This window comes from Grus americana, chromosome 1, assembly GCF_028858705.1.
Source record: "Grus americana isolate bGruAme1 chromosome 1, bGruAme1.mat, whole genome shotgun sequence".
In the NCBI taxonomy this organism is placed as follows: domain Eukaryota; kingdom Metazoa; phylum Chordata; class Aves; order Gruiformes; family Gruidae; genus Grus; species Grus americana.
The window spans coordinates 158896232-158924213 of NC_072852.1; the positions used below are offsets into that span (position 1 = coordinate 158896232).

Below are 27982 nucleotides of genomic sequence, written 5' to 3' on the forward strand. Positions count from 1 at the left end.
AGGTAGGTTGTCAGTTTTGATTCTTATCAAATTTGGCTTCTCTGGTGCAGTGACTGTTGAGAGGATGAGCGTAGACGTGAGACCACAAGGCAGGAAGGGAGCAGCAACAGAGTTCAGGAAAAAGGGTTCTTGCTCCAGGGATTCACCCAGATTTTTTCAATAGTCAGAGGAGAGAGAGGTGCTTTTCTAAAGAACAATTAATCCTACATTCTTTGGAATAAGACTAGCCAGTTTACTCTTAAAGTTATTTTATTCTAAGTTATTTTTCCAAATGCAAAATACACATTTGATGTTTTGCTGATGAAGGATTTAAGTACCTAAAGTGTGTCTTCAGGGAAATGTAAGTCTGTGATGTACACTGATTGGGTTACCCTCCTTCCTCCTGCTGAAATTGGTCCAATTAAATCTTTTAAATACTGAGGACGGAGCTTCTTAGCTGATAGGGCTCACAAGGGGAGGGCAGCAGAAATAGGATACATTGGTTCTCGCGTTTGGTCCAAGGACCTATTTTTATATTAAATAGTTAATGCGTAAGTGAAATCCTTGGAATAGAGACTGTCTGCCAATAAAGTAACTTTACTCCTCAACTCTCAGTCTTAGGCCAGTTCTGCTTAAGCATGGAAGCACAGTTCCAGGTGCCCGAAGGATTTTCAAGTCCAGATTTTGAGGGCTAAAAATTGTACTCTTTTCAGGGAGAATGGATCGCTTGACATAAAGAGAGAAGGATACGCAAAGATGGGGAAAAAAGGATGAGAGTTGTATTATTATGCCTCATGCATATAAAAGAACCTAACCCCCTTAAGTAGCTCAGAAAAGATATATTCTTAAAGAGGTACATACCAGTTATATTGATTCAGCAATAGAAATAACATATAAAGATTCATAATTAAGTGATTAATCTGAAACTATATCTGTGAGACAGCAAGCTTTGTGTGCCATTCCAGTTGTAAAGGTGTAGGCACTAAACTGTCTCTGGGTTGAAGGTGAGGAAAGCTATGGTGGCCCATGACAGCTGGTGAACTGCCTATAAATACATAGAAGATGGTTTCAGCAGCTGCTGCGACTTACCAAATTTAAAATCAACTTTCTTATGCATTGAAAGGTAAAAATACAAATTCTTGGTGAATGCCCCAAATAATGGATGTCTTTACAAGTTTTGGTCGATTTCAAATTTAGTAGACATTTGATGGAGTTGCAGTATTACCGCCTGAATTCTTTAATGCTAGGCCAGAAGTAGCTCCTTGTGGGCTTCCTAAGCACAGACTGTGCTATTTTGTTCTGGATGTTTTTTATGACCGTACTCAGAGGAAGTATTTAATGGTGACCATTCACAGATTTGAAGTCAGTTTTCAGTGTATATGACCCCGTGGACTACATTTCATAAGCAACATCATAGGGATTTTAATGATTACCTTTTTTTAAAAAAAAAAAAAAAAGTAGAAACTTTTATAGTGCTTTTACTTAGCAAAAATATTAACCTTCCAATGGTGTGTGTGTTCCTGTTTAACAACCCAGTGAAGCTGCTTAAACTGACAACTCCCACTAGAGCCAGAATTATTCCTTATCTGTAATCTCACATATCTAAGCATTTATATTCTTTTGTTCCATTTCATATCATGTAGATTTTTATACTGTAGTGTCTGAGCAGCTTTCTCAAGTGCAGAAAGTAATGTGACTAGCATCCATCATATCTATTCTTGCATCTATTCCCTATGGGAACAATGAGAATAGTGGAGATGCTTTGAGTTTATAAATGAAGTCAAAGCTGAAAATAACTTTTGCACATAGATGCCTTTTGGTTATTCAGGAAATACGTTCCAAACACTTAGCCCTGGAGAAAATGATGTCTCTAGTGCAGATGAGCTTCATCCTCAGTGCAGAAAATTTGAGCATGTCAGAGAAACAGTGCTGTTGGCAACGTTGCTAATATTGGCCTTTCAGTTAACCTTGGTTGAAACAATGACGTACTTGAAGATCATAACTGAGACCTTGGGCAAGAATAAATACTGTACAGAGAGCTTGTTCAGGAAGCAGAGGACAGATTTGCTCCCCAGACAGCAGACAGCATTGAAGGAGGTGCTACAGCATTTTGAACTTTAGTGTTTTCTAAGTGCTGAAGGCTACAAAAACCTGTAGCTACCTTGCTCAGCTGTGAATACTTCATGCGATAATATGATCACTGCCCACTGGCATGAAATGGAGGACTTCATATCAGTGAAGAAAAGCAATACAACTGACAGGCTGATGTCACTAGTTGTGGGTGCCTCTAGCAAAAAGATTATTTCAGGCTGACTTTTAGGTCTATCCTGATAAAATACCAACTCCCATGCCATGCTCTGGCTAAACAGAAATACTAACCAGCTAAGAAACAAGATCCAGCTAGAGGGATTTTTTTTTTTTTTGGTATGGGCGTCTCATGGCAGCCCAGTCATTAAAGCTAACATAAGAATTAGTCTCACACCTTCCCACATCCTCCAGTTGAGCTAAATAAATAACTAACATCCCTCCAAATATCCAAGAAGTAATGTCTCCATGCCAAATTTTGCTCCTAAGCTGTGTACCTATTATTTTTAACTCTGTGGGAGTTGCTTTTCTATAACCATGGCTAAAATCTGGCCCTTAACAATGACCATGTCTTCGCTCTTTCTAGTGTAGGTCAAGAGAAGAAATTAAATTATGATATTGTGCTGCTTACTGTGGCATCCCCCAGGAGTTTGTGTGGTCCCTACTGATTGCCTTGAATCATTAATCAAAGGGTAACTGCACTGCAAAGCCCACAATATATTCTCAGCAGGCACATGCATTGATGATGCTGCACCAAGAAAAAAAGACTTAATTGCATTGACAGTAGAGTTTTTTCACAGTTTAGAGTGTTTATCAAAATTGTGCTTGTAGCATCTAAAAATATTGTAATTAATGCAGCTTTTGGCCTCTTCACACACTGTTTTCTTTTTAGTTTCTTCTGTTAAAGAAGACAGCTGTTTGCTAGGAAAACAAATTCATCTCTTTTCCTTCTCTCTCTCGCCTCCTGTTTTGTATTTGAGTGCATCAGTAGGAGGCTCACAGTTTGTTGTAAATGTTCATTCACAGTTTCTGCAGATTCCTACATTCATATTCACAAAGGCAGAATATTTCAAGATGTCCTTCATATCAAGTTACTGTTACTTCACATCAGATGTGCAGAATACAAAATACAGATTTCAGGGGCTTTGCTTCCCAAGGCAAAACAATGATCCTTAAGGGAACAAAACCCACTTTCCTCGAGGAGAGTGTGAAATTTGGGTCAGCCATTTCTTCATTCTTAAATTGTTTCTTTTAATTGCTGATCGAAAAGTGGCTTGTGGGTATTAACATGCAGAGTATATTACAGAGTAAGGAAAGCAGACCTTCTTTCATCAGAAAAAGCATCTGCAAGAGAAGGTGAGGAAGATGCTGGTGACCTGGCTTGTGTCACCACTAGGCTGTTGGGCCTCAGCTCCAGGGCAGGCAAGGATGGTGCTTTTCTTTTCCCTATTAAATATTCAGGCTGCAAGAACAGGAAAGGACACAAAAGTGTGCCACGCGGTTTGGGCCACCACCACGGGCTGTTGTTCCTGTGCTGGACAGCCTGCACACACATGGAGACCTGCAAGCCCATGAGAAACACAACCTGATAAGTGGTGAGCAGGCTGGGAGGAAGGGAGCAGTGTATGCCCTCCTGTGCAGACAGCGATAGGAGCAAAAGGAATTTGTAATGGAAAGAGATCTGACTTAGGTTTAAGAAGATACTGGGAAAAAATATCTGAATATCAAGAAAAAGGAGACTTAACATCTGTTTTGCTCACACCTCTACAGAAAAGTAGTATTATCATGGCTCATTTTTATCATCCATCCACTACCGTTAACTATTGTAAAGTACTTTACTACTCAAAATATCCGCATCAGATTTTAAAATGTTCCAGTTCCTACATATTGCCTTGTAAATTTTGTATTACAGTGAAGAAGGCTGTGTATGTAGCAGAGCTTTGCAAGGCTGTAATTTCACTGAAATGACTATTATTACTTTATAGACTGCAAGGGTAAAGCTCAAGTGGTGCAGTATATGAAATCCTAAGGTTAAATAATGGACTTTGCCATAACATTACACTGGACTTTATACTTCTGCTGCTGACATAGGACTTGCAGCTCTGTTAAGACAGGGGCCTATTGAAAAATCTTTATCATTGTCTGGCATAAAAGCCTGCACAGTGTACACACACACTGTGAAGGCTCAGGATCCCAGAGGAGGTGGAAATATCTTGAGTTCATCAAATGCTTTCTGCTTTGTGAATGAAGATATTTGGAGCCAAGCTGCCATTACATTGCTAGTCTACAGTGCATATGAGAATCAAGATTATTTTAAAACTTATTAGTCTAGACTGCAGTCTCAAAGACTGTTTATTTAAATGATCCTATGACAGCTTAAATAGCTAAGCATTAGGATCCACAACAGTTAAAATGGTGCCTGTTGAGCAATACCGAAGGTGGAATCAGGTAAGATGCTGTTGTGGTTTAGCCCCAGCCAGCAGCTGAGCTGGCATCTCTTTTCATTCATTAGCAAGACAGCATTAAACTGTAGTGGTTATGCCACTGCTATTAAAATTTTACCAGGACTCCCATTTAAAAGGGGTGAAAAATCACAGACCAAACATTCTGTAGCTAATCCTAGATCAACTGTTGAAATCAACAGCGGTCTTTGCATTGCAATATTTTTTTTCTTTGTATAATGTGGAGAAGGATGGGTGCAGCTTATGAATTTTCCTTTGTCTCTGTTATGGAAAACTATAGAAGGAAAATTATTTTCTAACTGAAAACTATTTTCTGCCTTCAAAAAGCATGACACTGTAAGGTGTTAGATGAATAGGAATGAACCCTGGCTTTGCGTTGAGCTGTTGTTTTGATTTATGACTGTAAGCTGCTGCTGAGGCTTATTCCAGCCTTTCAAAGAGGCCGTCATTACGGATGAGAATACTGACATTTGAAAGCCCTCTTACCTGCTGATGCTGGGAAGTGCTGAGACAGGCTTCCCTCTCCCCCAGCCATGCCCAGCTTCATTCACTTCTTAGCAGAGACCCTCTTGGCCTTCAGCCTAGCAGAGAAAGAAAAGCGGCAGAAAGGGAAACATTGCTCGTTAAAGCTTAACCTAAATATGTATGTGGATTTTTAAATAAGTGAAGTAGCAGCTTTTTAGCCAGTCGTCTGTCAGCCTCCTGTTTCACTGGGTGCCCCAGACAGGGAACAGTGGAGGAAAGTCCAGCGTACCACGGGTGGCTTTGGGAAGCTGCCCACAGCCCACGCCAATTGACTGTGCTGAGGGCAAATGCTCTGCTCACAGCCCGGCGTCGGGCTGCCTGCAAACGCTCTGACCCACGGCATGAACGCTCCCTTCTCTCCTTCTCCTTTCCCCAACCCACGCATGGTAAACATCTTCCCCGGCGCAGCCAGAGGGATGCCGTAAGGCCATCTCACTGCAGCGATGTGCCCCTGGCACTGCTGTCGCTCCCTTAAAGAAGCAAGTGTCAAAGACATCAGAAAAGAAACCATAAATATTGGGCCGGGATCCACCCGAAAGAGAAACTGCAGTTTGCAGCTCGTTGGTTACAGCTCCTTCAAGGCAGGATCATCTCTACACAGGCAGGCTCAGCTTTTCACTGCTGTCCTTGCCCCTTCTGTGACCCAGCAATTTACAGAGCCTTTGAGAAAGGTTGTCAACTTTAATGAAAATACAGAAGTAAAACACCAATTTAAGTTCAACCTTCACTCTAATATTACTACTAGACTGTTTCATTTAAGTAGGCTTTTGTCCTGTGCTATTTTTAAAACGCTTAGTAACGTCAAATGCTAAAATACAGACGCTGTTACAGATTTTTAAGCTGTACAGTTACACTAACATTACAATTCTTAAAATATTGCTGTCTAATTTTACCACTGAGATGAAGTTTGGGTTGTAACTCCACAGGAGTCAGTTCTGGGGAAGCAGAAACCAGGGTATGTTGCAAGCAGTTCCTGTCAAGCAGCCATTCAGATAACTGCAGTGCCAATTGCTTTACAAAAAGCCAAATCATTATTTTCACTGACTGACTGCTGCACAGTACTTCTGCTGGTATCAACGTCTAGTAATAAAAAGTGTCCTAAGGCTGATGTCCGTTATACTGAAAAAAGATCCAGAATTTTTTCTTTTTTTTCCCCCCACAATGTATGTACTGTGGAAAAAGGAGTTTTAAACAATTCACGATATAAAAGCTTAGTCTGTTCCTGCTCTTTGAGACAGCAGAGTAATTTTTAGTGATGTTTCAGCTGTCAGTAGATTTCAAATGTTGTTAAGCTTTTTATTCCTTGTTTAAATCATACACTAAACACCTTTAACAGCCACAGGAGTTATGGACAGTGCTGAATGCTGTATTTCTTGTTCCTTATAAGCCTAACGCACAATTTTGTCTGTGTGAATGACATATGAACTTTCTTAGTTACCCAAACTGTAAAGTTTTTGAAAAAAAAACCAACAGAAATTTACTACAGTATCTATGATATATTATTTTTTCCTTCACTCACAGATTAATTTATCACAAGTTCAGGTGGTGTGTGCTTGGCAGACTGCAGGACTGTTATGAAACTCCTAAGGGATTCATGTGAAGTAATATTGTTTCCCTTGAAATATAGAAAGAAACTTATACCAGCACTCCTTTCTAGAAGAAAGGAAAAAACCCAGACCCAAGAACAAAACAACAACAACAAAATATTTCTATGACTGAAAACTGCTTTGGTCCGTGTACTTCTGTGGCCATGCGCTTTGGCAGTTTAACAGCACTAGGGGCTGTTCGTGGAGTGACAGTGTTTACTGCCCTGAAATCCAGGCTCCACATCCTTTCATCGCTTTTTGATACACTGGTAAATTAAGTAAACCAGGTCATTGGACTAGTACTCCATAATCCACTGCGCTAATAATAGTGGGTCACAATCTTTCCTCAGCTCACTTGGACATTCATACGGTTTCTGTGGGTTTGGATCTTAACATAAGTGTATTAATCTTTCCACACTCTAACTTATCTTGAGCATATGTGTACAAACTTCTCTTGCCACTCACCTCCGCAGCGTTTCATGTGTCTCTGGGGCTTCACTGTCGTTCACCATTGTGTAACCAAGATTACTATGGGTCTTTCTGTTTCTGTATTACCCCCACGCAATTTTTAGCTAGATCCAGGATGAGACCATTTCCTAATTGGAGACCATTGACTAAAATGCCATTTTTCTCCTGTCTTGCTGAATACAATACAACCACCCCTCCCTGCAGACTTGCCAGTATGCTGTGTCCCCCAGGCACCCAGTGTGTTTCAAGACATCGACAGTGGCACCAAACTCTATTAACAAGCTACGGCCATTCATTACATCTACAGCTACTCCAGTAGGGTTGGTACTGTAAGTGTCCTCTGGCTAATCATACCTTAATCTACTGTGTCCCAAAGGGTCAAGCGAGTGGACCTGTCCAATCTTAAAGCCCCACTGCTCCTCAGCTAGTGGACCTGAAAGTGTTGCTTTCACATTCCTGGAGGTCACCTGCACTAGTTTCATTGCTTGACTCTTGGAATCTTCTCTTTCATTTCTAGCATACGGTTCTGCCAACCTATGCATAAAGGTGGTAAGTGGTTTCTTATTCCATTTGGCTGTATCTTCTCCCAGGTGTTCCATTTTTTCTTCCAAACCCTATTATTGTTCTAGTTCAAATGCCATCTTCATAAGTCACCCAGCATTCCTGGAAAAATAAAAATAAAAAACCCCTCTGCGCCATCCTGCAGGCAAGCCCCATATCCAGAACCACGGGAGTCAATCTTGTCCTTACCTTCCAGGGGCCTGACTCGTTTGCCCTCAGGGCCTGTATTAGCAAGCATTAAAACTGCTTGTATTTCTTTTACTATTGTATTTATTTGACTTCTCCTTTTTTATTAGGTTCCTTAGGCTCTCCTCCTTCCTGGAGAGTCTTCCCAGCCCTGCTAGCCTGCCTTTCCAAATCCAGCCAGTTTACGTTAGCAGGGTTCAGAGGACCCGTAATCATGTGCAATGGATGAGCAAATCCTCCAGCACTATAGTTATGAATATTAGCTCACCATAACTAGACTCCACCTCCCTCCATCACCAGTTTAACAACTACAGACAGTAACTGCCTTTAACAAGATGTGACTCTGGACCCATTTGTTTTTTTGTTCTTCCAAATGAAGCTCTACAGACACCAATTCCAGCTGCCTTAACACATGTCCACGCTGGCTGTAACCACTATTAATTCCCCATGGTTGGTGTTTCTGTGGTTTGCACACGGCCCGTTTGGTGGCTGCACAGGCTGTTTAAGCCAGGTGATTTTGACTGGCATTGGTCAACTGGAGGTGATTTGCTTTTACAAGGATCAGTCCCAGGTCGACTGGGATCGTCCCTGGTCTCTGTGCCAGTCCTCAGGCACCCACTTTGCCAGCTGTCTTCTGGTTTGCACTGCAGCTGCTCTACCCATTTTACCTGGTCATTTCTGTTTAAGCTTCTCAGTTATCTTCTTGTAAGAGTTGTGCTCCTCACCTTCCCGTCTTGTCTCCTGTGTTTTCTCCAACACCACTTAACAGCTGCCTTAGCCTGGGCCAACTCACAGTTTTCTTTTTTTCCCTTCCACTGTTTTACATCTGAAACTTCTTTCTTAGGTCTTTCCTCCCACCCTCACCATCCTCTCCTAGCAGCAGCTGTTTTTAGCCCTTCTGCGGCAAAGGTACATTCCCTGGCCTTGTACTCCCCAGCGTGATCCCCACAGCGTTTGTTTCCCTACCCTAATGCCCTGCTCTTATCTTCAAGTGCTCTCACAAGCCGCCCAACATTCCTCCAGCCCAGGCCACCCTCCCTGTTAACTCCTCCTTTGCCATAAACAATCCACTCTTCCTAAGGCCCTCAAAAACTCATACAACTTTACTTAAAAGACCTTTAAAAGCCTCAGATGTCCAGGGCTCAGGATCCCACTGTCCTGTCTGTTCTTCTACCATAGAATCTATAGTAGTTTCTCTCCTTCACAGACCGTGACTGTATTCGCTGGTGGATTTGGAAACTCCTTTGCTGTCCTGCTTTGGCATACATGGGTTATGACCTTTTTACCAACCTGGTATTTGAGTGTTCTTGTTCACTGTATGTGACAATGATACAATTTCTATTTCTGCTCCACTCAGGCTCTCACATTCTTGCTTTTATAGCCTTGGTTGTTGAGTTCCCTGCATTCTCCACCAACCAGTTGCAAGAAAAATGCAGGACCCACCTTGGTGCAGAGTGGACAAAAGAGAACAGGACTGATTTTCTACTTCTTTTACTAAACAAAATTGAAAAACACAGATAATTGCTAGCATTTCTGTTGTGCTAGGTATATTTTGGGTTCACTTACATGTGTATCAATATGCACAAAGTCTCAGGGAAGACACGATTAAAGGGGAATCAGTCCTCGCCTGGAATCTCGCATGGTAGGTGGACTCTTCTGTCTGCTGCTCATTGTGGTGTCCGTGTACTATTTTACCTTCATTTTGTGCTATATATAGTGCAGTTTCACAGGAAAACACTCTTTATGTAGTCTGAACAAGTTTGGGTTTTTACACAATTCACTTTGCAGATAATTGTGTGTACACAACTGCATTATGTATCAGTAAAATGTTGTTTTGTGAGGCGGCCTTAGTTTTGCAGCAGCTTTGCAACCTACTCATATTGCAAAGTATTTAGTTCCACTAATCTGCTAAGATCCTGAGAGTCCATGGCATCTGCATTCTGCAGCAGAAATAGTCATGGTCAGCAGCAGCGATCGGGTTTTTCTGTGCTTGATATTGTCCACTTGTAGTAAAAATGAACTGGAAATGAAGTGGTTTGTGGACTCTTTCAGCTGTGTCATGAGAATTACAATTGCATTCCTCATTTAAAGCTTTCGGAGGTGAACAAGTCGTCAAGTCACTAAAATTATTAGGGAGTTACATAGATTCTTTCTTTAACAGGGAAAAGCTTGGGATGGAAACTACAACAAGTAAAAAGGCTCCAAAGTAGGAAGAAAAAAATTTGGTTTATTTTAAGTTCTGCAGTGAGGTTTTCTTCAGTGAATGTCCAGAGGAGAAGTTTCTATTGATTATTAATTCTATAACCAGCCCTACAGAGGGCCTGGTTGTGAGTGTTGGCCACATTAAATTAAATTTCATAGTGTTTTTTATCCCATCTGTGTTCAGTTTCTCATTCAGTTTCATCAAGATCGAGCAAACCTGTGGAATTAGTGAATTGTACATAATTTCCCATGTATGGAAGCAGTGTCAGTTTTTTATTACTTGCCATCACAATTGTCTTTGGCTTACTCTTAGCAAATATCCCCTGCAATGTGCTGGTTTTCAGTTGTTCCTAACAAACAGACCTAAAATTATTAAGGCAGTGTTTTCTGTTCTCTTGTGAGAACTGCCAGTTTTGACAAGGAATATATGCTGGATTTACTGCATCTGTTTTGCATTTTACGCATGCCTTGGTCAGCTAAACTGATTTTGTCTCTCTCCTTTTTTCCTATTGATGACAAATGTGCAATTCTGGAAGCCTTAGGCTAATCCACACCCTCTTCCCATTTGCAACTGAAATATTGGTTATAACTGGAGAAGAGAAGACTGAGAGGTGATCTTATCAACACTTTCAAATATCTAAAGGGTGGGTGTCAAGAGGATGGGGCAGGACTCTTCTCCGTGGTGCCCAGTGACAGGACAAGAGGCAATGGGCACAAACTGGAACACAGGAAGTTCCACCTGAGGAAAAACTTCTTCACTGTGAGGGTGACCGAGCGCTGGAACAGGCTGCCCAGAGAGGTTGTGGAGTCTCCTTCTCTGGAGATATTCAAAACCCACCTGGACGCAATCCTGTGCAACCTGCTCTGGGTGATCCTGCTCTAGCAGGGGGGTTGGACTAGATGATCTCCAGAGGTCCTTTCCTACCCCTACCACTCTGTGAATCTGTGAACTCACCAGAGGTTATTCCTTGCAGGTTTGGTTTGTAGGATCCACGGGAGTCTTACTGGCATTTGTGGGAGGAAGAAACTGCAATACATGTCCCAGTTTACCAGAGCTTTCTGATTTATGGTTGCCAAAATCTACCAATTAATCCCATTTGATTTAGGATTCCCACAGGAATAGGGAAGACTCAATCATCTTCACCAGCCTCAGAGTTTTTAAAAATTACCAGAATAAAAAAGATTTTGTTAATGAAAATGGGTATGAAATAGTGGCATATATTGAAATTAATATGGTTTAGTCCTTAACTGTTTAGTACTGGCTAGTCTGTGAGGCTGGCCATCTAAAATTCTTAGGATCAGGAATGATGTCGTGCTGCTGTTGGAGAAGGCTGTTACTGGAATGATCAGCAGACAGTCTTTGATCTCCCTTGCATTTTTTGCAGGTTCACCTGGAATCTCCCTCTTTCTTTTGAAAGAAAAGAGAGAGCCCAGAGGTAGAAAAGACTAACATAGTTCATTCCTTCTGAGTTCCCTGTGCTCCTTGCTGTCCCTGCTCAAGACAGAATGCCTCTTTCTACTTCTTTATAAAGTTCCAAGGTTATAAGGATCCTTGTGACTGGGCACAGATATATCACAAAAAATATGAGAGATTACATTATTATCTGCACTCCTCCTCTACGGTGGGTTCTTTGGGGATCCACATGTGGGTTGCATGGTTTGCATTCATGGATTCTTTTTGAAGATGGCTTTGAAAATTTTTAGGATTTATCATATGCATAATCACACCTGTACCTAGCAACATGACGGAAATCTGTTTCACCTTGTCCCCAACCTATACATTTTAAACATGGTGCACAAATGAGTATTGACACTTAGAAGTCAAGCTTGGATTAGTTTGCACCTTCTACACCTATTTGATTTTGGATAACATTCTGAGACCAAAAGGTATCCTTTCATTATGCATCTACCTAAACCACAAATAGCTCAAAAGGGTGCTAATAAGGACTTCATCCTGAAGACTGAAACTTGCTATTAAAATTGGCTAGATTATTCCTTTCTTTAAAATATGTAAAAAGCCTCCCCCCACATACAAAAAAACCCAACATGCAGACAGTCATTATCTGAAATGCATGAATTTCTGGCAGAATTTCAATCATGGAACAGTTTCTTGGTTTTGGTAGCAAATGACCTGTCAATTTTCTTATATTTCAAGCACAAAATAATTTTAATATCTTTTATTTTGCTTTATTGGAAAGTACCGTTTTGAAAGAACAGGAAATGCATATTCAGTTATGATGTCACCTGTTTATTCTTGTACTAAATGTGGATAACAAACAACATCATTTCACTCAGACTTGTATAAAAACAGTGCTCTACCAAAGAAGGATATAAACCCCCCTAACCCTGACTGGTCCCATTTTTAGGTAAGAACTTGCAAGAAGATGAAGTGCTTTAACGTAGCAGCATTAGGTGCATTTACAACAGATGCAAAAAGTGAGCTAAGCTCTCTGTTTTTCCTCTTCTTTGACCTAGCCATTGAATTGTTTGTAGCATTTCCTGAACTGGATTGGAAGGCAAACCCATGTATTTAAAAGGACTAAATAAAAGGCTCCAGTTATCTGAGATATAGGCAGGTACAAAATGTTAATTCTTCACAGTCTGTGCTTTTATTTGGAAATGTTTGTGCCCTCCATGCAAAGAATATATATTTACGTTTATTACAATACATGTATGTATTGTTATGGATGTATGTTTAACAATATGTGCATGCCAAGTCAAATTTAGGTTTCGTCTTTGGTGAAAACAAATATCACTGTACTAGATAGATTATAAGTATATTAGAATGATAGTAAATGGAGAATTTATGGGTTTGTATTTAAGAATAGTTGATGCCTTCTCTTCAGATGTCCTTTCTCATTGTACTATAGCAAATTCAGTGCTTCACTGAGGAAGATGAAATATTAGTAAGGACTTTGTTTCTTCACGGCTGTTGCTAGACAGGAATAGGTGGAAGTATGTATCTTAGAAACTTGTGGTTTAACGCAATGTTGGTTTTGAGGCTGTTTAACAACCATTGATGGCTGACGTAGAATAATAGAAAAAAGGATCTGTACAGTCTAGATTTTGTTCTTATACCTTGATGACATTCAAATTAATGAAACAAATTTAAACAACAAGCATAGAAAGTGCTTTTCTTGAAAACAGATTACAATTTAATTCTCACCCAAACAAATTATTTTTTTTAGTTTTGCAATGAGAACATAGTCTTACATGAACAACATATGCTATCACTTTATAAAATATACAGCCTCACATCTAATAAATGCACTGTGAGCCTCTGGTCATTGCGTTTGCTGCCATCATTGGCTTAGCTTATTAGGAGCACTATAATTTGAACTCTAATAGTTCACTTTATTTATTTATTTATTTATTTATTTTTAATAACCTTAAATCTCACACTTCCTCTGTTTTGTGTTTGTTTGGTTTGGTTTTTTAGTTAGTTTGCTGGTTCTTTTGCATTGGCAAAAAGACTCAATGTTTCCTTGCATCAGCTCTGAAGTTTTGTTACTGGTCAGTCAGGGCTTTTACATGGCACCCCCAGCCTCCTAGTGACTAACCTTGAAATGATGAGGCATCCCTGAGTGTAGGAGAAAAGAGGGTGTCGAATGGGGAAGGAAAGCTTTTAATAAATGAGGAAAATGAAAATTTGCCAAAAATTATTCTTACCACTATAAATCAAATCAATTTAAAATGTAGCAGCTCTACTTTAATATTTATTCTGCCCTCAAAAAAAAAAAAAAAAGGCAAGAAATTTAACATGCAGGAAGATTCCTACTGCAGAACTACTGGGAAAGGGAACAAGAACCAAAGGGAACTTCAACAAACTACTCAAATGTACTTTATTGGAGATGTAAGAATAAGTCCTGATTACAGATAGAAACTTTGCCAGGTTATTCGTGTTCCACCCAAGCCTTTGGTATTATCTCATACTATCCACACTCCTCCCCAGCTGCAATTAACTATTTCATTTTATTTAATTTTATTTAAAGGTATCTAGCTATTACCTACATTCTACACATCTCATCTGCATGTTCTCCAGATAATGATACATAATATGTCTATGGGCAAATGGAAGCCCAAAATAAGAAACTGAAGAAAAGGAAGGGCAGTATTATTAACCCTGACAAACTTAGCCATAAGGGTAGTTAAACTAAAACCCTCTTTTTTGAGCTTCTCTCCTGTTCTCCATGGTCAGAAGTCTGCTCCTTTTGAATACGAGGTCATCACACCTCTGCCTCCTTCAACATAATTTTTCCTTTGGCTTTGATTTCAAGTCAGAAATTCCCCTAAAAAGATTAATGTATGATATTTTCTCTGTTTAAACTCTGATATTTGCCTTTACTATGTTCCAGTTACAACTTGTTTTCATAAGCGTGCTTTAGAAAGAATTTTTACTTGTATTGGAGTTGAAATAAATTATTATATATTCTTCACTTGTATCTAGACATATACTTATTATAGCAAATCAAATTTAAAAAGAAAAAAGAAAATGCAAGAACACAAGGAGACGAAATCTTAGTCTTTGCAAGGTGCCTTCTGAATTGCTGTTGGCAATGAGGCCAGCAGCCTCCTGGCTGGACAAGAGACAGCCTGTCTCTGTGCTTCAGCTTCCCAGCAAGCCTGAGCCCGTAGCAGCTTCCCGCAAACCTGCATGGCGTATTGGATTGGGTTGGGGTTTTTGTTGTTTTTAATATAATGTAGCTCTCCCCCGGGGGGCTGCAACAGTGTCCATCTCTGCATCTGAGTTGTCAGGCTCTCGGAATATATGTGCATAGCTGCTTTGCAAGGTAATGCTTTTTCTCCCCAAATTTTTACGACGTGTCACAACTCCAGTAATGCAAGTAACTTTTTCCACCTTATTTTGACCTTGGGAAACATTTTACTCCACTTTCTTAATGTGTGCCAATCACTACAAAGACATCATTTTGCAGTTATTTTCAAAGATATCTCATATTTCCTCCTGATTTTAGGCAGAGAGAAATGTATAATAACACTTGGTAGAGAATCTGATTCATCGCTGCCTTACTCTGCCTAAAGCCACTCTAACTCTCTCCACCAAAACTGGATTGGACCAATTCCTGGGAAAATTGCTGGAATTAGAGTCATGTGAAACTGGGGTAGTGCAGTGATAAATCAGACCTATTCTCTTTTTAGCTGTTTTCCTGCATTACTTTTCATATTTGTATTGCTTCCAGAGGTGCGCTTATAACTACTCCCATTATGAATGCTATCTTTGTAGGTTTTCAGGATGCCTACACGAGTCTTTGAACAGCCATCTGGTAAAATGTGCTATGGCTTGTTATTAGCATTTAACTATGCCTCCATGAGCTTCAGTAATATAATGGAGACTAACACTTTCTACTGAGCAACACACTGAAACCAAGCTGTATAGCATGCTGTATCCAACTGTTAGAGAAAAGGAATCAATATTAAACTGTATGGGAATTCCACTAGAAAGTAGGAAAGTTAATTTTTACTTTTGCTTTGTGTGATTCTTGCTTTTTTTTTTCCTTCTTTTTTCTTTTCCTTTTAAGAAGCACAGTAAGTCTCAGCAGTTGTCATGGGCAGTATCTTCAACTTTGGACTTCTTACCTTAATCCCCACCCCCTTTCTCATTTAGATAATTTATCTTTAGGGACATTCTATTTTGTTTTCTTTACAGCAAGTTACAGGAATGGAAGTGCTGGGAATGGAGTCATGTTGACAAGTTCCCCAACATAAGATAGAAAGGATTAAGGCAAAGCTGTTAATTTTCCCTGCTTCCATTGATGCAATTTGGAATCATTATGACGCTGGCAAAGGAGTCTATTTAACCACATTGTTCTGTTGCTATTTATAAATGGGATCTCATTTAAATTTAGAACACAAAACCTTCCTGGGTGGAAAAACTGCCATCTTGTGTATCCGCGCGCAGTGCAGTGCAAGGGATCTGATCTGATCACTGTCAATATCACTGCTGCAATACAGACAGCAATAATGAGAATAGCACTGAGCTGCCCGTAGGGCTCAATTCTGTAACCTTGTTGCACCCAAACCTATGCCCTCATCAGTATGTGGAGTTTTACAGATGCTACGTGTTTAAATGGATGCATTTGACATGAATTATGGGGCATATAATGTTCTGACTGTGGTGTGCATCAGGGCTGGGGGAGCCCCAAGCTCCCAGAGGTGCCTCCTAGCTACACCCCAGCAGCACAGCACCCTGGGGTGCCCAGGGGATGGCTCCTCTCCTCTCCTCTCCTCTCCTCTCCTCTCCTCTCCTCTCCTCTCCTCTCCTCTCCTCTCCTCTCCTCTCCTCTCCTCTCCTCTCCTCTCCTCTCCTCTCCTCTCCTCTCCTCTCCTCTCCTCTCCTCCTGCTGACCCTCTTTTCTCCCCTGGGAAGCAGACTGGGTGTTTGGACAAGGGGAGGTTGGAGGTGAGGAGCACTGGGCGCTCCCTGAGCCAGCACTGCAGTTTGGGTGTAACTAATGGGAACTGGCTTTTGGCACCATGTGTTTGCACAGCTGCCAGCACTGGAAACGTAGGCTAAAAAGTCAGAACTGCTGCTTTGCTGCAAATGTACAGAGAAGAAATATTGTTATTAAATAGGACTATTTGTAGTCCAAATTAGATATTTTGGATATTGACATAATTAGTTCCTCTCTATCTGTTGAACATCTCACTAAGGTATGTAAGGCTTGGAGTCCTGAATCCAGCTCTGCTTTTACTGTTCCAATTCTTAGAATTTATAACAAGTAGTGGTTTTCATCCACATGGACCAGGTAAACCTATTGCATTGACAGTGATTTTTCACGGATGTAGTAAAAAGTATCCAACAAATGTTGTTCTGTATTTTTTTAATATAGCAATCGTAGATAGAAGCTTTTATGCATGCAAGTAGTTGCCACTTTTATCTAAACTGAGGTAAGGAGGAGTGCATTTATGAAGATTTATGAAAGATCTTTGTCTTACCTGTAATTTCAGTGTGCTAATAGCACTTAGCCCTGTCAGATTCAAAGTACCTTACATTTGCAAACACTGCGTAATAGAACTTGAATGAAATGGTGATTGTCCCCAATTAAGAGATGTAGGATCAGAAAAACAATGAAGTGATCCAGGCATTTTGAACCACAGTTGTTCCATGTGGGAGAGGCTGATTCTCCCAAGTCTTAAGTTAAGTATCACGTATGAAGTAATTGGTATTCAACAGTGGTTACATGAAAAGAATACAGTCACATAAATCACAATAGTTTTGACCACTGTGGATTAAGAAATTACTGCCTGCCAACTAGGCAGCACTGGCTTACCAGGTAAAAGTTACAAAGATGATTTTTCTTATACTGAGGGTAAGTTCTATTAAAATTATTCTTGGAACATTCAATAAAATAACTACATTTATATGCAACTTTTTTGATGCTATATATACTTGAACTATTAAGCCACCACAAGTTGCCTATGCATAAATCTACAATATCAGTTTGTCTTTTTTCTTTAAATAAATTATTGCTTTGTGAGAGATTTCAAACTGGCAGAGTCTGCTCTTTATGTTATTGTAATATGAGTTTTCTACCTTTTGACTGTGGCAGTTGTAGGAATATTGCATATGTCAGATATCGTAAGAATGATAAGAACAAAAAAAAAAAAATGTTTCTGTGCTTGGAAGCAGATTTCAGGGATATGGTCTGACTATACCAGAAGTATGCATTTTATTATTTGTTTGTTCAAGTTTGAAATGGGATATAACTACCAATATTTTTAGAAATTATAACTGCTATAACTGACATTGTTGTGGATGCCTGCAGTGGCAGGCACAACAGATATAGCGTATATTCTTGCTCTTCAATTTTTTTTTTTGTGCATTTGAAACACACTTGAGCCAGAGAGGAGAACTGTAAGTTCAAAGTCAGGAATTCAATACTTATATGAACAAACGGAATAGCTAGTGAAATCTTGCACTACAGGGATCAGTTAAAAAATTCCTCTGAGTTCAGTGGAGCCAGGACTTTACCTCTAACTTAAACTTCAGAAACGATGTACAGAGGATAGGTATATCTTCATCTTTACTAAAAATATTCCAACCTGATCATTTATAGAACTGTTAGTTTATTAATCAATGAGTGATAATAAACTGTGAAGACTTTGAAAGACTTGAAAACTTCTTTTTAACTTTGGAACATCAAAACCACTTCCTTTGTTTCAGCTCTCCCTTATATTATCACACCACAAGTTCATAGCTTTGCCAGCAGTGCTGGGTTTCAGGCTGTTGAAATACGCCTCTGGCACTGATGGCTGCAGAAGATATGCAGATGCTGCTTGCTTTGAAAGATTTTTTCTTTTTGAAGGGGGCTTGCCATGGTTTAAGTGGCATGCCATAAAGGTCTAAACTGTCTTAAATGCAGGATCCGTCCACACCCATTCAGTTTGATGATGTGTGCCCCTTTTTTGTATGTAGTTCATTATGAAGTCTCTCTTTTCAAGCACAGATGTGGAGATGAGGATACATGATGAGATGTGACATTCAGCACAGCTTGATTCACAGTGCAGCGGTGTCTCCTGAAACTGCAATCTGCTCAGACTTCAGTGATTCGAAATAGGTCTCTGCCATTTCAAAATTTGACGAACCTTCTCCACAAAAATCCACTACCAGAGCATGAAGGGGTCTTCCTGGCCTTGCCCAGCCACCCCAGGGCCTCCCCACACCCTGCCTGTGGCCCAGCCTGGGGCCATCAGTCCTATAGGACTGCTCATAAGAGCAAGAGCTTTAACCTCAGAGTTTTGGTCTAGTTCTGGTCAAGTTCTTTAGCCTGAGTAACAGTACACTGCATACCCCCTTTAATCCACTACTGAAATACCTTGACGGTGTCAACTTTGCTTAAGTTGCTAAGAATTTGGCACTGAGCTGCTGCACCTTCGCTGCTCTCTTTTGGAGGTGGCAGCATTGCCACAGTAGATCAATACATGCGAGTGTAAATTTACAAAAGCACTTTTGTGGGGTCACCAACGGGTTGCCTGTGTGCCCCTCGGAGACCACTGGGAGAGAAACAGCAGGTCCAGGAAAGAGCCCAGGGACTCAAAATATAACACACATGCTGAGAGAGTGACATGGCATTTGAAAAACAGCGTGCTTAGCCTGGTGGGTCATGTTGGATGTGACCTAGATTTCCTGATCATTCGAATATGCAATGGGCACTGCCTTAGCACCTCCAAGGGGACATTTATGTTGTACAGTTACCAAAGGGCTCCATATGTAATGAACTTTATTCTGCCATTCAGAGTAAGTGCATTTGATGACAAAGTTACTTGTAGACAGAGAAAACAGATCACCACCTTCTATCTTCAGCATGCCTCCATGTCTAAGCAGTAAAAGCAGTTCTGGATGTTAGCTTCCATCAGTTTTTTATTTCTACTCTTGAGGCATTTGATCCTCAGAGTGTATTAGCTTTGTGTCTTGGAGACTGCCGTCAGTATTCAGTCCTAGTTTCTAAGTATGTAACGTGAAGCACTGCTGTGGGATTTGAGACAAAAAACCCCAAAACAGCATACCTGTGAAACTGTAAAACCAATGAAAAGGTAGGGCAGAGGGAACAAGATTTTACAGAAGGTGGAAAAATGGCCACACAGCAACTGCGATTATATGGACAGTACATTGAGGGAGGTAGGGGGAAAAAAAAAATGTGGGGCGGCTGTAATCATTGGGAGGTAACGTAGTTTACTGGCTATTATCAAAGCCCATAAAAGAAGGAGGAGTAGTGGGCAGCCAGATGTGTTGAAACAGAAGTTAGTCATAGACCCAGAGTAGGATGGGGAACCCAGGGGTACACTGAAACTGAGGGGAGGAAGCGTGCACGAAATTGAGTTGCAGTAAAGAGTAATGAGCTTTGTTTTGCACAGCTGAAATAGTAGTAGGGATTAATAGTAATGAGGGTGAAACAAAAGTTACAGAAAATGGAAAGGAAGATCATCCATTTTATAGCAAAGTTACTAAACCTTCATGTTCAGAGATGGGGCATGGGCAAAAATGCTGGGTTTCCCTAAGAACAAATGGGCTCCAGGTGGGCACCAAAGTGAGCCAAGCTTGCATGTCCACTGCTCATCTTGCCATTCAGTCAGGCTGCAGCGGGCCTGACTGAATTCCAGTTTAAGCAAAATAGCATGTCAAAAGAGCAAACTCCTACCAAGGACCATCCGTTCCAGACAGTCCCGGTAGTGGGATTTAACTTGCTGGTCTGAAGCTTAAATGATGGCACCACAGATTTCTAAAATGTGATGAGTTTCCTTCAGTATGTCTGTTTTAAAGTCAGCCAGTGAACCTTGCCTTGCCATGCTGGGAGTAGGGCAGGTACCCCTGGAAGACAGTCCATCCTCTTTGTTCTATGCATAACTTAGAAGGGATGAACTTCCCTTGAGAGGTTTTTATTTTTCTCCCTGGGTTTAGCAAAGCAGCCGGAAGTACTGACATTGAGGAGAGCTGTGATTCAGGTCCAAACTGAGACATCCAAGAAGATGCCAACGTGTCTGGAGCAGGTGCCTTGGCACCCCTTAGAGTCAGTGGAGATGCAGTCAATATGCCCAGTGGAGCAGAGAGCTCAGTTGAGGTGACCAGCACTGGTGGTTGCTTACGGTGAGATGATATGGACTAGATCTGAAGTGACTACAAAGGGACTACAGGCACCCGAAGTTAGGTGCTTGAATCAAGAACTGTGCCTGAGCATAGGTGCCTAACTTTTAGATTACTGAAGCCAAATGAAAGTAATTTAGGCCTACTAGAACAATAAAAGCCTGTCTTTTTCCTTAATCCTAGCTCAGGATTTAATTCCTCAAAGATTTAGGTCCCCTCATTTCTCTGCTTTCACTATAACATTTGCTTTTAACGGTTTCTCTGCAGTTCCATTCAATTAAAAATGTGCCTATAACTACAAAAGGAAAAATTCAAAACAGAAACAGAACAAGGTCTGTATTTTCAGATGTTGAAGTGAAAACATGAATTACCTTAAAATAGTCAGACATTCTTTTCCATATTCATTTTCAATTTTTCCACAGACTTGCAACTTGTCAGTCTTTACCCAGAATACATCTTCCCTTGAATGGTTTGCCTAGATGCTTTGCTAAAGGGGAGGGGTTTTCCCTCTTTCCTCCTCAGCACGCACTCTGAAAACTGAATGAATGATTCAGGGAATTGGCAGCCTTTTCTTCCCCTATTTAAATATTGACTTATTACTTGAATTTGGAGCTTGGTCTGAGAATTGGGCCCTACTCCTGCAAAAAGATGTATGTGTATTCTCTACATTTAATGACATGAATAGTTCCACTGAGATCTGGGAGTATATTACAGCGTAAAAATTAAAGAGCTATAAATCTGTTGCAAGAAAAAATAACTAAATGCTTATAGTAGATCAAAAATAGACAGAAGTTAGCATGCTAAATTTGTAAGATCTGTCTGATATATTGATGCTCTTACATTAAGGAATTTAATTTGTTTGAATTAATGAACCATCGTATTCTATCATTTGACTTCTTTTAAGAAATCCACTTGTCAGTGGATGATGGAAACAGAACTGGCTCCAGCATGCAACAAATCCAAACCATAGCCCCCTACTAGCTACTGTCAAGAAAAATATCCCAGCCAAAACCAGCATAAGCCTCTAAGAAATTAAGTTGAATGAACAGTGCTGCTTTTGAAAAAGTTATAATTTATTATGCATTCAGTTACTTTACTCAAGTTCTCACACAGATGAAATGCATTTGCGTGTGTACAAAATTATTTTTTTAAAAAGCTTAAGAAATCTCCTTGCTTACCCATGCATCAGTGCTTCTGTTCCCAATTTGATTTTATTTCTGTTTTGGTCTTGGTAGGAAACTCTGAAATTACCAACCTTTTTACAAGATTGCTGTCAGGTTAAATTTACATTTGAAAATTTTGCTGGGATTTTGTTGGATTTTTTTTTTTAAATGCTCTTTAGGAGTACTTGCTCTAGTGGATGTCAAAATTATTATTTGTAAAGGCTGTTAAAATGCCTAGCTATGTGCAATATTTGAAGTGCTTGGTGTGTCCCACAGTTTCACTTCTGAAAATGTACCATAACACAAACTGAAAACCTTATTTTTTCATGGAGCTTTTCTTCAGTCTGTATGCAATTAATTACAAGTATTTTAATTCATCTTTTTCTAGCTTAACACTTTGGGGCTTTTAAGGATTTTTTTCCCCCTGAAAACATTGACAGACAGGTAACAACCAAGAAAGAGATTCTCTGTGATTTTGAAATGCTTCATCTACAGATATCTGTCAAAATCTCATGCCAGGCAGAGAATTAATAGATGTAGGTAACAGAATGGAGGAAAGAAAACTCTCTGTAGAACTTTATTACCTGTGCGTTCCTGTCTGGGGATGCTACCGCAGGGATAACCGCTGGCTGCTTTTGCAGGCACTGCTGCTCCCGTACAACCGTCGGTACAGACATTTATCATACTTCTACGTTGTCTCTAAGCAAGCAGCATGCCTTCTGTTTTCATTGTATGTTTGAACATACAATGTTTATAACATCAGTTTGCTAGAGAAATTTTTGGCCTTCAGTTCTTCTTTTATTTTCTTCCACTCAGTTTACAATAGGTTTTTATTTTCTTTGCCATGGGAGATTTTTTTACTTGGAAATTCTTGTCAACAGAAGTCAGCTGAGAAATATGAAGCCACATAAGCAGTAAAATGTTCATTCTTTTATTTGCATCCCTGGTTCAATACTTTGCTATAACATAATGTTTAATAGGAGGTGCATACTTTATGGCATAGAGAAGTATACTCAAGTGTCTCATATCGTTGAAAGCTCATTTGTCTGTTTTTACATTATCCTAACACACAAAGTTAAATATATGCCAAAGACTGCATTTGTGGTAGCATACTTAGAGATATGTTTTCACTCTGGTTTTAATTTAGAAAGTCTGTCATTGGTCAACAAGTTGTTGCCTACAATAAGCAAGAGAACAAACTATTTTCCTTGTGGAAGCAGCATGTGCTAAGAAGTTGTAATCCTATTTTCCTCCTGGGCATTTTAGAACTTGTTAGAAGGCCTTTTACACAGTACAAGGACTCAGAGCCTTCCCTCAGGTTTTAGTGAGGAGATCCCATACCCAGGTCTAACTACCTCCCATCCAAAATTCCAACACCTCATTGCAGCTTTTACTTTCACAATAAAGTTAGTTATTGATCCCTTTGATAATATATGGAAACTTGAGGTAAAATGACAATTGTTCCTCAGTAGATTTTTCAATTTCAGCATCTCTTTTGTGATGCCTGGAGCCCGGGAGGAAAATGCAAGCCCATAAGGCTGGCAGTCTACCGCAGCTGTAATTACCAATAAGGACGCCTGTGCTCCACTTTCCAGTTAGTCATCCTTGGAGACATGTCTTTTCTAGCGAAAAGGAGGGGATGAGCAGGTAGAGGGAGCCTATAAATATTCTTGAATAGATGCGGTATTGGAGTTCTTCAGTAATTTGTCAAAACACATGGAACGAAGCGAGTGGTGAGATCATACTTTTTTGCCGTAGCAGTGACTTATTTGCTCTGGGAATGAAGCTGGGTGGCTTTAGACAGAATCGAGTCTCCTTGCCTCCAGTACTATTAGATATATATTAAATTAAGAAAAGCTGATTTTAACCCATTGTATTTTGGCTGTAGCGAGTATGTTAGCTGTGCTGGTGAAACACAGCTTCCGCAAGGCACTTGGCTTACCAGTACCTGTAATTACTTTAAAGGGTACTTTCTTCCCCTCCCTGTTTTACTCCTGTTTGTAATGTTTTCAGCCTTTTTCATTTCAGTCTTGCTGAATCCATCAACAACTTTCAGAAAGATATGGTAGCTCCTTTGATACTCTGTTGCATGGATTCTGAGATGACTGCCTTTTTCCCCCAGCTATGATGGGTTACATTAAGCTTCTTTATGAAAAAGAGATGCTACAGCATTAAGCACAGATGCTTCCCCCTTCTCTGGCATCCTTTGGGATGGTTCATTCCCTTATTCAGCCAAATCTGAAGGAGAAAAAGGCTTGTTCCTTCTCCCTATGCATACTAATTGTTTCTCAACACAATACTCATCAAAACTCTGTCTATTCAACCACTTTTCTAAACCCAACATAATTTATGAAAGAACTGAAGAGGTCTCACTTGCAGCAGGGAAAATTATGTCACCTGTTCCCAGATCCTGTTGATTGAGTGATGATCTGGTACCCCAGGATCACAACTTCAGGTCATTTAATGGTCTACCCTGATATAACGTTATTAGTAAGATGCTAGACAGCTACTGCTGTTGAAGTAGTATTTGACTACAGGAATGCATTCCCTTAATGACTTGTTAGTGGAAACAAAGGGCAAGTGGGAACACCACTGTACTCACGTTGAACCTAATAACTGTCATCACAAAAAAACATGCAGCGAAATATGGGCTTTTTAAAATTCTTCTTCCAGTTTTGACAAACACTTGGTAAGTAATACTAAAAAAAAATCTGTATAAATATATTTAGAAATATATCTTTATGGATTAACTGTAAGTATTATTTGACCATTACACTAATCAGACAATATAAGCAGTAAGGGAAATAATGTTAATATTAAATAATGTTAATGAAACTGCAAAATTGGAAAACCAGAATTCTTTCTCATGATGGAAATTTCACTAGATTTGGTATTAAATTTTTTTCCCTGCTGCTATTTAGTGGACTTCATGCTTGAGATTGTTGGGACAGATAAGGAAAGCAGGGTCTGATTTGAATGGGTCTTCTGATAGGGTTTGCTGCTGCTAATTCAGTCCTCATGCAGCACGTGGTGATTCTAGACTGCTTTTATTAACTTGATAGTGGCTGAAATTCGGTCTTTGAAGAGAATCGATACATGAACAATGTTTTGATTTGGAATGAAAGCTAACTGGTCCTGGAAATGGAGGGTTGTGAGTTTTCAACCTTCCTCAGCATTTCACCAGCAAGTCTGTTGAATGGTCATAACTTCTTCATGAGTTCTTAAAACAACTGATGTAGAATTGGTTTAGATCTCTGTTTTCATTTAATGTCTGTACTCTAGTCTGTGTTAATTAGCTTTTTTAACAGACTTTTTGAGCCATGTATTATTTTGTTTCTTTGTGAGAAATGAACATATTTGTATTATTGTCACGGATAACTTGCTATCAAAATAATCTAGCACTTTTGCAGAATTGGCAGGAGGAGTTTTGAAAGAGTGAGAGTTTGGGATTGCAACTGTTATTTGCTGACACGTACAGCTTTATACCAGAATTGCACTTTTCAGTGGTTTTTTAGTGTGCATGTGTACATAGTTTCAAATAACATGACACGTTAAATCTGTAGTGTGTGTCTGCTGGCAGCTACTGTAAAAATTGAGACCAGGGGCAGTGCCCTCATCTTAGCTAGCCTGTCAGCGGAGTTCAGCAATTTCACAGGACTAGCACCAGCAACCTGTTTCCAGGGACGCTCATAATTTGTTACAGCTCAATAAATCTCTGCTTGAGAAGTAAAACCTGTGCTGTAAATCCATCTGTGTAATCAGCTAAATCTTGTACTTAGAGCAAAGGAAGGTAATGAGCTTTGCTCTGTGTTTGTGTATGCAGGATCAGCTGGATCTTCCCACTCTCTTTCTCAGTGGGTAGGTTTTGGTCTCTGCCCCACAGCCTCTTGGCTTCTGTCATCCACCTGGGTATATATAAAGACCATAGATCCTCTAAGCAAGGGAATTAATTCAGTCTAATATTTTTGTATATATTGTTAACGACCAGAGGGCTGGAGCACCTCTCCTATGAGGACAGGCTGAGAGAGTTGGGCTTGTTCAGCCTGGAGAAGAGAAGGCTCTGGGGAGACCTTATAGCAGCCTTCCAGTACCTGAAGGGGCCTACAGGAAAGATGGTCAGGGACTGTTTACAAGGGCATGGAGTGACAGGACAAGGGGTAATGGGTTTAAGCTGAAGCAGGGTAGATTTAGATTAGATATTGGGAAGAAATTCTTTCCTGTGAGGGTGGCGAGGCCCTGGCACAGGTTGCCCAGAGGAGCTGTGGATGCTCCCTCCCTGGAAGTGTTCATTAATTCAAAAATTAAAATGTATGAAGTGAAACTCTTTTTAGGTGAAATTTGTATTAGTGCTTTCCACTTTCACAGTTTGAGAGCTGTGCCTACTATGAACATACCTAAAAGGAGTATATGCAAAAGACTGAACTCTAAGGATTAACATTGTTCATATGACAGAATTTACCTTTCTGGTAGTAAATAATGAACACATCTGACAGTAACTTAGAAGAATTGGTAAAACTGTGTTATCTTCAGACACAGAAAAGCCTTATATTTACAATACCCACTGGAAGTGTAATCTTCTTCCTATTAAGATCTCACTGTCATTGTGCCTAAAATGTTCCTTTCTCTAGAGAGAGAGTTGCAGGCGTAAAGCTTTCACACTGCCAAGGGACGGCGTCTCCCCCAAAAACCAGAGCTTTCTGTTTCAAAGGGATGTTGTTAATGCTTTGAACATCTAACCTTGCATCTCCTGTGAAAACGGATTTAAAAGACAATGACAGCCTACTCTAGGATTAGAGAAGGCATGTCCTTTTTTCTTGTTCTGCTGTTGGGCTGGACCCAGAAGTGAAAGAAACCAGTTAGCCAGCCCCTGAGTGAAACGCAAGTGAAGCAAACTGTGTGGAACAAATTCATATTTTACAACTCAGCTTTCCTAAAGAAAGATGAGGAAGGTCAGTGAGGAATTTAAAAAAGAATTATTCATATCAGACTATCACAAAATGCAATTAAAGGTAAAATGCTATGCAAGAAGTGTTTTCCTAAGATCTCTAGTTAGAGTGAAGACGTGCTTTGTTTTTGGTTTTGGTTTTGGTTTTTTATCTAGGAGGGAAGAACTAACCAATTTGCATCATTTGTGCTCAGAAACTCAATAACAAGACCAGAGTTTGGATTCATTTCCTAATTTTTCTGTTAGAAAACTGAAATTCTTCTGAGTCCCGTGTGAAGAAAATCAGGCCTTGGGCTCCTACAGCATAGTTTCCTTGCAAATATAGACACGTGTTTGCAATTAGCATGGAGGATCTTCAACAAAATTAGTGAAGACCTCTATTTAAACTTAAGATAGACAGCCAGGTGAGTGCCAAAGTGAATATTTTTTTTCCACTGCAAAATAGTATTTGAGATTTGAGTGAATAGCTGCTTCACACATGTAAGTTATAGACAGAGGTTTCTTTCAGATGCCTCTTGCAATGCAAACACCATATGGCTCGTGCCCTTTGTCACCCTTGTTCTGGAAGTGACTGCTTGACATTGACAGTTACAGTGACCCAGGGACATGAGGTCTCTCGGAGTCTGTCACCTTGTGTTAAATTGAGGTTCCAGTCACTCTACAAATGTAAGCTCTCCTGTTTAGGGAAGCGTACGTGAAAATTAACTGTGTTCTGAATCGACATTTCTGAAATCTTTAGATCTGAGGCAATAATTAAGTGATGACTGTAGTATGAAATTTATGTGTTGGCATTAATTACTGAGACAGAGGACATTCAAGTGCTTTTGTTTCTAGGATCATTCTTGTAGCACAGATGGTTGGTGCAAAATTTGTGAAAAGCTTTAGATTACACTGGATGTTGTCTATTTGTGCAGCATATCTTCCAACAATGTCAGAACATTTTTCATATGAATTTCATCTTTAATAGCATTTATAGCCAAACCTCCTCCTCAATTATTTGCTGTACTAAGCTCAGTGTTCTGGCCTGGCTCCTTCACAAACAACCCTGTGGTTAGCAATCAATGATGCAATTTTTCTAAGTGTATACTTAGGAAAGCAATAGCATTGCATAGTTTTAGAGGAAAGACCAGTGCTAACGAGAACTGAACTGAGAAGATGTTAGAGGCAACCAATGCTGGAAATGGTTTTGCTTACTTTATTGGTCTTTGAATATGTGCTGG

The 27982-nt window shown here is 39.9% G+C and overlaps 1 protein-coding gene across 6 annotated transcripts in view; it reads left to right on the top strand.

Moving 5' to 3' along the window:
* Nucleotides 1-27982, top strand: part of FGF14 (fibroblast growth factor 14) — a 422900-nt gene that overhangs the window by 159966 nt on the left and 234952 nt on the right. Inside the window, exon 1 of one of the 6 annotated variants that reach the window (XM_054808183.1) lies at nucleotides 9256-9494. The exons of 3 other annotated variants lie outside the window; for them this stretch is intronic. In XM_054808183.1, the coding sequence (XP_054664158.1) occupies nucleotides 9419-9494 (76 nt within the window). In that variant the 5' untranslated portion in view covers nucleotides 9256-9418. Of the gene's footprint in view, nucleotides 1-9255; nucleotides 9495-27982 lie in introns of those variants that run through there. 2 more of the 6 variants (XM_054808192.1, XM_054808201.1) reach the window with 2 other exon arrangements.